Source organism: Antennarius striatus, chromosome 11 (assembly GCF_040054535.1).
Source record: "Antennarius striatus isolate MH-2024 chromosome 11, ASM4005453v1, whole genome shotgun sequence".
NCBI lineage: Eukaryota > Metazoa > Chordata > Actinopteri > Lophiiformes > Antennariidae > Antennarius > Antennarius striatus.
Window position 1 is genome coordinate 14,152,501 of NC_090786.1, and position 10,000 is coordinate 14,162,500.

Consider the following 10,000-nt stretch of genomic DNA (forward strand, 5'->3'; position numbering starts at 1 on the left):
AGCATGGCAGAGTTCATTAATCACTATGGTCTCCAGAGGATCCCCCGTAACATGATCACTTGCTCCACAGCAGGAACACGAGGAACCCAAACCACAAATCAGAGACAACAGTCTGTCTTTCAGTCAGTTATTAAACTGACTGCAGATGGCAGGCTGCCTGAATAACCACATATAGATGTGTTAGTCATGAATAAGATATCCCTGAAAAGCAGTTAATTTGAGAAACTGATGCAGCAATGAAAACATCATTGCTGCATCTAGAAAACAGATTATATTAAAAAGATTCATCTGTAATAATAGCAAATGGTATTATTTTACATGTCAGGGATAATCCATGCAGATAATATCTAGAAAGCATCAGAGTAATTTGTATAAAACAGTTTAAGGGCGGCACAGTGGCGCAGTGGGTTGCGCTGTTTCATGTTCTACCCGTGTCTGCGTGGGTTCTCTCTGGCTTCCTCCCACCTCCAAAAATTGATAATACCAAAATTTGATAATACCACATTGCCTTTAAGTGTGAGTGTGTGCATGTGTGGTTGTCTGTTTACATGTGGCCCATGGTGCACTGGAGTTGCACCCGGAGTGTACCCTGCCTCATACCCCCAGTTCCGCTGAGACAGGCTACAACACCCAGTGACAGCGGATGAAGCGGGCATTGACGATGAATGAATGAATGAAAACAAAACCCATTATAACTATGTAATTATCTTCAGCTACCAATGTTAAGATAAATATAAATTGAAAGTGCAATTAAAATAATTCATCTGAAAGCAAAACATTTTCTCTGGATTATGGAACAATAAAGTTTTATATTTGGAAATGTAAATAATCATAACTTTAAATATAGACTGGCTGGTTGTGAATATCCAATTAGAAATTGGTTGGTTGCAGGGTGTCCATTTCCTCCTGCTGAGGAGCATTTACGATACAGCTCACAGTCCTACAGTTAAGTCATTCATGTGAAGAGCTCTGCATTACCTACATCTCTATACCCACCAAGTTTGCAGATTCATTAGCGTCATGATTTCATCAGCCTAATCTATCTCAACCTTATCATCAGCCACCACCACCCCCACCACCACCACTACTACCACCACTGTCAGGATGCCCTGGGCATGTAACTTATATTCATCCATCCGTCTATTTTCTTTTAAACGAGAAGATTGATATCATCTCGTCTTCAGTCGCTCATCCACCTTGTGGGTCATGGGTCTGCAGGAGCCTATTCCAGCCTGGTGTCTTATCCAAGGTGTTGAGCTACACCTTGGATAAGACACCAGTTCATTGTGGGGCGTGTGTATTTATTTTACTTCACAATCTCCCAGAGCCAAACACTTTTTGATGGACCAGTTATCAAAGTAGTTATCAAAATAAATAAATGTTATACTGGGATAAAAAAAAAATCATCATAACAGTTATCTTGATTTTCATACATAGAAAATGAATATCTCATTTATATAACAGGGACTGCAGTCTAGCTTCCTCACTACAGAATGGTGACAATAGCAGGAGTTGAAAGTGAACAACACTGCTCTTCTGAATTTACTTTTTCCAGAGATGATCTATTCTCACATCCCATTCACCATCCAGCTTCCACCATTTCTAGCTGTAGCCAAGACCCAGCCTATCATCTGCAGACAATGACATGGGTGTATGGCCAGAAAGTCTTGTTGTTAAACACACTGTCAAATTAAACTGACCATATATAGAGTAATAGACTTTGAATCTTGCTAGCATGGCATTAACTTTCATGTTCAAAGTTGAGTCAACATCTCTGGGTTGAGAAGAAATGAAATATCTCCCATTGCAGAGTTTCATCTATTGTTATGACTATTTACTAGAGAACATTTCCACTGAAATTATGGGATAGAAATTAAATACATGTTATGAAAAACTTAAAATGTTATTTCCGAAACATAAACAAATACAAATTAATGTTTTTTTCTCTTGGCAAGTGACTATGGTGTAAAGAGCAGTGCCCTTCAAGGTGCCCATCATCACAAATCAATGGACCATGCATGCCTTACCTAAGTACTGCTACATTAACTTAATTACTAGCTCAGTAAGTATGTATACACTAATAGGCAGTGAACTGTGACAGCATTTTAACAGAAAGTAATTTACCTGATGCTTATGGGTCAATAATTCAACATAAATTTCATGCATGGTGTGTTTCTGGCAAATCAAGCACATACTGATGTGTCACTAAACAATGAAGCCAGTAGACAAGGGAATATGTAGATCATTCACATCTGTCCACATTTAAATACAAAATATCAAGTTATCTATCTTTCAATCTATCTTTCTATCTAGCTTTCTGTCTGTCTGTCTGTCTGTCTGTCCTTCATTCCGTCTATCTTCTTCTCCTTTCGGCTTTTCCCTTCAGGGGTCGCCACAGCGAATCAGTTGCCTCCATCTAACCCTGTCTTCTGCATCCTCTTCTCCCACAGAAGAGGTGGAGAAAAGGGTGCAGGTAGATTTTTACATTATTTAAAAAATTAAATAATGTAGAAATCTATCTGGACAAATGTATTTAATAATTTAGCAGATTAATCTAAGCGGATGATTTAAAATTATTGTCTAAAATGCCTGGCACCAGCAAATTTTTGCAATAGCAGAACTGACTTGATTTTCATTATAATGGAGAAAAATTAGAAATTAGGAAGTATTCAAACAGGGCTCATTAGCATATTAATTTCTATTGGATATGTTTGTAACAAAACAGTTTAACACATCAACAACCTTACCCTTTCATATTAAATTACTTTTTTGAGTTTTTCCAAGATCCATTACTTTGGCCTTGGTTTTCTTCACAAATAAAATGTGAAAATAACCACCACACAATGTACCAGCAAATAACTGGGTTGTCAAATGCTTTTTGAGAGTACTCGACTACTCTTTATAAGTAAGTAACAAACACCAGCTAGCACAGAACACTTGCAAAGATTAAAGAAAACATTGGTAAAGATGTTGAAACGAGGTGAGATTCATAGGTGAGTGCTAAAGTGGAAATGTGAAGGTCATTGATTATAAAGCAAACAGCGATACATGATAACTGCCAGCTTCCTCATGCTATCCATTTAAGTTTGATATCAATAACACCCTTGACTAGATATAGTTATGGATGTTCTCATGGTATCACTTTTATGAGACAGACTGACAAGTTGACAGTCCATCAATCAACAGTCTACATGATACCAATGCACAACCATGATGAATATTTTCCCAAAGACAAGCACAGATTTCAACACAGACACATCCTCTGTTGCTGATCTGTTAATCTGCTTCAGCAAACTGCACACTAGTAGCATTACAACATGCAATACCATGTCTTGTATACTTAGTGATGATAAAACTAACAAAACTCGACCTTTGTTTAAAGTATCACCATATTCTGAAAACTTGTTCAAAGAAAATTGGGTAATGTAGTAGAAGAAATAGCAAAGTGAGATATGAGGGAAGAAAATGTTCAGGACAAATTCATCTCAACATAATCCCCTAGTCTCTGTGCTCCCACCCCTCTTTCCAACCTCCAATTACAAAGAGAAGAAATGCCTCGCTTTTTACTCCTTAGAAATATACAGGCTCTACATCAGAACTCAATTTGGTTTGGTAATGAGACTGTGCTTGTGCATTTCCCCATGCAGACGGCCCAATCTTCAATTGCCAGCACACATGGGGGCTTTAGTAGGAAGGCTCTGAGGAAATAGACGAGGGAAAGTATTGCCTTTTTTCATTTGGATGAAGCTTAGAGCTCACCTTGTGCAATCCTTTCAAAATGACCTTGAGAAATTTCTGAGATCTGAGGACAAGCATACTTTTAAGGGCTGTGAATAACTTTAGCATGAATTCCATCATTGTTTGAAGAAAGTGATGTGAGAACAGATTTTATAAGCTGCTGGTCAGTCACGACCTACAGTATACCAAGTGATCCATTGTGTTCATGAATATGTAGCTATTCACAATGAAATACTTCATGGAATTGGGATTTACATATACATAGACTCTATACATCATAAAATTTATTTTAGTGGATATGTACAGGAGCATATCTTACATTTTTTACTCAAGGCAAGCTACACAAGTATTGAAGGTCTTTTTTCCTTGCAGGATTCCACTGGTGTCAATTTATTTCACTGCTGAATGCAAGCTGAAAGCAAGCAGGCGTCATTTTTACTGGCATCGCACTCACACACATTTTTAATGCACAAGAGACCATTTTGATACCTGACCTGAACTGACTATATATAAGAGTTGGTCTATATTGACCAACTCTTACTAGTCACAGCAGACAGCGCTCAAAGTCAGTGCATCCCATCCCTCAGTACAGACTAAGATGACCAAACCTGAGCAAACCAAAGAAGTCAAATCTGTTGATTTTTACTGTGACAGATTATTTATCCCAAGAAGCCTTAAAGTTAAGCAAGTTGATATTAATGCAGTGCAGAAATTAATGGCTGCTGAATCATTATGAAATGTCTGGTATGCCCTTAAAAACTGAGTTAATTTAAATAAAGATTGTAATAATATCCCGCTGCCCTAATTTTTCAAATGAGTCCCAAAATGCCCCCACCTCTCTATGTAAAGCAAGACCCAACCAGATCACATGAAATGGGATTAAACCAAGTTGGATTTGCACACAGTTCAAGTGAAATTACTATCAGCTACACTTCTCAGAGTGTGCAAAGAGGATTGAACTTACATAGTCGTCGTATGACTCATGTCTGACGGCTAACAGTGGGGGCCTGTAGCCAGCACTCCCTGCTGTCCCCATGGTTCTAGGAGCTTGTGCCTCCCTTGTTATAGTCGTGGGAAGTGTACTGTGTGTTGCTGCAGCTGTTCCCCGAGGTGCTGCTGCACTCCGTCTCGTTCCTCTGTGGCCTCTGGTGAAGTAAACAAGAAGAAAAACATGGCATAATTTTTCCAAAAGAATTTTACTTGCACCATCTGAAAATAAGCCACAGCAATTACAGTAAAAAAAAAACAAAAAACTGTAACAGTTAGGAGAGTAAGAAAGTTCTTCTTATTGCAGGCTGATTCAGTTGATGTGTGTTGTACAGCGTGCTTGGGTGCAACAAAAGATAAGCATAACCTCTGCCAGCAGGGAAGTAGATCTTATAATGATCAGAGGGATGAATAGTGTCACTTTGTGTCTTTCTCAGCTCTGCAAATGTGCCTTTGGGAGACACCTTTCAAATTTCAATAAAAACATGCAGCAGTGTCCTGCGTTTGCACAAACTCACACTTCACTCTGCTCAGAGACATGGTCAGCCAGGTGTGCTATTTTAGAAAAATTATTTATATAATCATGTCCAGCAGGGAAACGTTTAAGGCCAAAGGACTTGGGTAGGTGGATTGTTTCTTTTGTGGGGAAGCAATTGTCCAGTCAGAAAACTACTTGAACAGCGCATGTATCGAAGGGTGGATTTAACACCACAAAGCCCTCTATTGTCTGTCAACTTCAAATTTTTAACAGCAGCATGATGTAGGTGGGCAACGATACCCTTTCTTCCTCTGGCACATCCTTCACTTAGAAGCAGCCCATTGTGATCCAAAAATACAGACACCCAAAGAGGAATTACTGGTGCATATTTTTCATGGAGATTTGCAATAATCGCTTATCTGTGTGCCATGAGAAAATCTGAGAAGGGAAGTGATGGTGGTGACTTTAAATTGGGGGCATCCCATGTTTCTTCTGGATTTGTACCATGTACATGGTGCAAGGCAGCGTAAACCTGCATGCTTTGGAGGTACTGCCATAACTGAGGGAGGTTGTGGACAATTTGCTCCAGAAAAAAAAAAAGATTCAAAAGGAAATGGGAGAAGGAAATGTGTATCTCATCAGCTGCTGCTCGCATGGCTGGATCAATCAAATGCTCTCTGACAATTGCTGTTTCTATATAGCTGGAGAAGCTAATATTTGCTAAAGGTAAAGTATATGGACAACAACTAATTTTAAAGTTATTAGGAAGTCTGAACTGAATAAGCGGAATAAAGGAAACTGTTGATGTTGACATGAGAGGACAAAAAAGATTGGTTCAAATCAAATAAACTCGCTGAGAGGATTTACAATCTGTATAGAGTAACACCTACTCTGAGACCCTCGTCATAAAGACTGCTACTGGCACTTCAATTATATGAGAGAAGCCAGTTAGTATTATTGGGAACAGCATCTACAAAATACCACACCAATCATTTGATGTTTCATTTTATTGAGGTTGTTCAGGTTTAGTGATAGAACATTTGAAACAATATTATAATTAAATTATTTTAAAGCCTTTTGATCATTTGTTACTTTCATTTAAATAGTTAAGGCAAAATAATAACTTGTGGTTGTCATACTGGTGACATCATCGTTATTCCAGTGCTCATGACTTTAAGCCTTATCAACTTGGTCTTCTCTGCTGCATGAATTTTGATCATTGCTTCTTTTTTATCTATTTTTCTTCATGTATTCTAATACAAATTTACCATTTATCTACCAAGTGGAATATGCATAAATATTGTAACAAGAGTTAGACGTTTTTAACCAAATATTACTACATGTATTGAGTTTTTACCGTGTGGAAATTGTTGTTGCTGGCCGTCCACTCCTCCCTCTGCTCGACTCATCAGAACCGTTCAACATGGAGAGCTCTCTCAGCTGCTCCTGTCTAATCTCATCATTGTAGTCCTATGGGAACAAAATACATCAATTCTCATATAAAAAACAATGATGTTTTTCCTGAAACAGATGGTCTTAACCGTAACAACTATAATAATATTAATGTGATCTTGACATACAAGAGAGAGACATGATGTAGCTGAGCTTTGAATACCCAGTAAAGTCTTCCTTTGTCCATGTTTGGACAGGACATGAAGAAAAACGGTCAGTAATGGCAGATGTGCCTCAATAAGCTGCATATTCAATGTTAATAGTGAGATTGTATTAAATAAATTCTTGTATTAAGGGTTTTGCAGAAATAAGGAGATGTTGTCACAACAAAAAGCCTGATGTGTGTAAGAAAAAAGACTTCATTGGAGGGCAGAAAACAGAGTGGACCAAACAGCATTCATTATCTTGTCATTGTGACATATAAACAGGCTTTTTTCCTCAGGAAAACATAAAAGTAAAGCACACACGTGCTGGTAGTTTGGCCAAAATGTGTTTGTAATGATGACAATGACATGAAGGCAGTGGCCGATTCCTTTCATTGTCATTGTTTTGACAGCCACATTTTATAACTCTGATGGTGTGATGAACAAGATTGTCCTTGAGAGAACTTTAATCAACTGCAACTCACTTCAAAATAAAGATCATATCAGACAAAAGTATTCCCACTTTGCACTTTCCAGGAATGTTAAAGAGCTGAAAATATCCCCAAACACTGACATTTGTGTGAGCAAATCCATATAATAAAATTTACTGTTTCATGAGACAGGATTATTATTATCATATATACAGTATTATATAATATTCTTATGGTTTAGTCTCACCATCCATGATCACTCTCTCTCTTTTCATCAATTTTCACTGCTTTTACATCAACACCTCTTAAAATATCTGCTTTAAACACTCAAATTTCCCACTTGAGTGTTTAAGCAGTAAGAGACCAGAACAGCTAGTTTTAACACCAGGAAGCTAATTTTATGTGAGAAAGATGTAGTTTTAGGGTGCGGAGGTGTGGAGATAACGTGGGAACCAGACCTCACAACTTTGACACCAAGCCTGAACCTTTGGACACACAGAAACTGAACATGGACTCGAGGAAGTAGGAGACATCTTTGTTTAAAGCTTAAATGTTCCCAGTACAGGTTTCATGGACTGTCAATGGTTATGTATTTATGAGTGGGTTTCCTGTTTTGTTAGCCTGCAGGTATTTCTTGAATTGCTCTGCAAAAAACATCGGTTTTATCAAACAGATTGATGTAAGTACGGACGAATTGACTTTAAATGTCTAACTTTAAATGAGAGCTTCATTTGTTTAGAAATATTTAGAAACTTTTGCACATGTGTTCCAGTTCATTATATTATACCATAGAGAGCTTGGTATTCTCCCATAAAGGGCAGAGATGTGGTTCAGTGATAACAAATGAGTGTAGCAAAAAACAAAAAGCATCACATCATTAAAACCACTGCATAATGTCTTCCAACCATGCTCTGAATATATTGAATGTTGATAAAGTACATTTCGTAAACGTGTTGCCTTTATTCAAATGTGAATCATGAATAAGTAAAAACGTTGAGTGTGAGAGTAGAGCTGACATGCATCAAAGGTTGTCTGCAGAATCAGAAGGAGGGACAGTGTGATCAGAGAAACCTGTATTTGATATTCATTTCAGCCACCGGTCCACCACGATGCACCAAGAATCACATATTTGCACCATAATTAAAAAGAATGAATTGAAGCTACAGGTCACCCCACAGTGGATGCTATGTTGTCACACGTCTTTATTTACAGCAATAGATCATGTGTCACAGAGACACAACACCATGAGCATATGCTGAAACCCATGTCTCTGAACAAGACAAAAAATATCTTTACAGTATATTAAATTTCTGAGACTTAAGACACATGTGTCCCTCCCTCCCCGATGCATTAAGGCACACTTTCCGACGGTTTGATGAAGACTGACAGTTTTTAATTGGAAGTCTGCCAGCCAGTCCAAAACATAACTAATATGCCAGAGCTTGTAAAAGTTGACTGTTGACAGAGGCAGCGCCGTGAGAATACAGAGATAAAACAAATGCTGAGGATTTTCAGGTCAGACTGTTTGCTCACTTCGATTAAGTCTGACCGTGTTTGACCTTGGGCACACACACAGACGTTAAGGAGTCAGCACACGAAGCATGGCTGCCACACGGCTGTGTTGGCCGATTTTTTTTAGCTATGTTTTGCCCCATCTCATTGATTTCGATCTCCTGCCTGTGGTGTCCATTATGAAAGAACTCTCTGCAATGCTGGGATATTTTTCCGATGTAAAACACGGTAATATATATATATATATATATATATATATATATATATATATATATATATATATATATATATATATATATATATATATATATATATATATATATATATATATATATATATATATATATATATATATATGGTCCTATATATATGGTCCTGGCGGCACGGTGGCGCAGTGGTTAGCGCTGCTGCCTCACAACACGGCGGACCCGGGTTCGAGTCCCGCTCTGTGCGGAGTTCGCATGCTCTCCCCGTGTCTGCGTGGGTTCTCTCCGGGTTCTCCGGCTTCCTCCCACCTCCAAAAGCATGCGCTTCAGGTTAATTGGCTGGTCCCAAATTGACCATAGGAGTGAGTGTGTGTGTGAATGTATGTTTGTTTGTATGTGGCTCCGCGGTACACTGGCGTCGTGCCCGGAGTGTCCCCTGCCTCACGCCCTGAGACTGCCAGGATAGGCACTGGCTACCCCGCGACCTGCGTTAGCGGATTAAGCGGGTTGGAAAATGAATGAATGAATATATGGTCCTTTGGCAAGACCCTTAATGCTATACGAGCCTACCTCAAAAATATGAGTGAACACAATAATGACAGAGTCATACCGGCTCGGACGTCGCCCGGGTTAACAAGGTCCGCGTCAGATGCTAGGGAACCAGGGCAATCTGATGACAAATGGGCTACTGGAACAAGACACACATGGACAAGGGCGGAGAATACAGAGTTGTTGGAATGCTACTACACAAGTTATCCCAGAGAGAGGGGATATATGGGGTGGATGTGGGACCAATGGATGCTTCGAAACCCAAAATCAAGGCTAACAAAGAAACAGCTATTAGCCCAGTCTTCCAACATTTGTAACCGAAAACTGCTGTCACAACTAGAGATCGATGAAATACTACAACAATGCTACGGCAAGGGTGAGCCAGGTCAGCGGGGGGATATCACCCCCCCACAATCTGTGACTGGGTACCAAGCCCCAAGAGACATACACAGCCTCAATACAAGAGCAGCTGACCTGCGACGGAAGATCGTGACCCAAATGGAA

The 10,000-nt window shown here is 39.0% G+C and overlaps 1 protein-coding gene across 9 annotated transcripts in view; it reads right to left on the reverse strand.

Annotated features, from left to right (window-relative positions):
* The window catches only part of khdrbs2 (KH domain containing, RNA binding, signal transduction associated 2), a 93,506-nt gene that overhangs the window by 36,265 nt on the left and 47,241 nt on the right, over positions 1–10,000 (reverse strand). For all 9 annotated transcript variants that reach the window (XR_011037273.1, XR_011037271.1, XR_011037274.1 and 6 more), the window contains 2 exons: positions 6,561–6,673; positions 4,703–4,883 (listed from right to left, as the gene is read on the reverse strand). Coding sequence is in view for 5 of the 9 variants with exons in the window: in XM_068326763.1 (XP_068182864.1) it covers positions 4,703–4,883; positions 6,561–6,673 (294 nt within the window). In the remaining 4 variants the exon portion in view is untranslated. The remainder of the gene's footprint in view (positions 1–4,702; positions 4,884–6,560; positions 6,674–10,000) is intronic.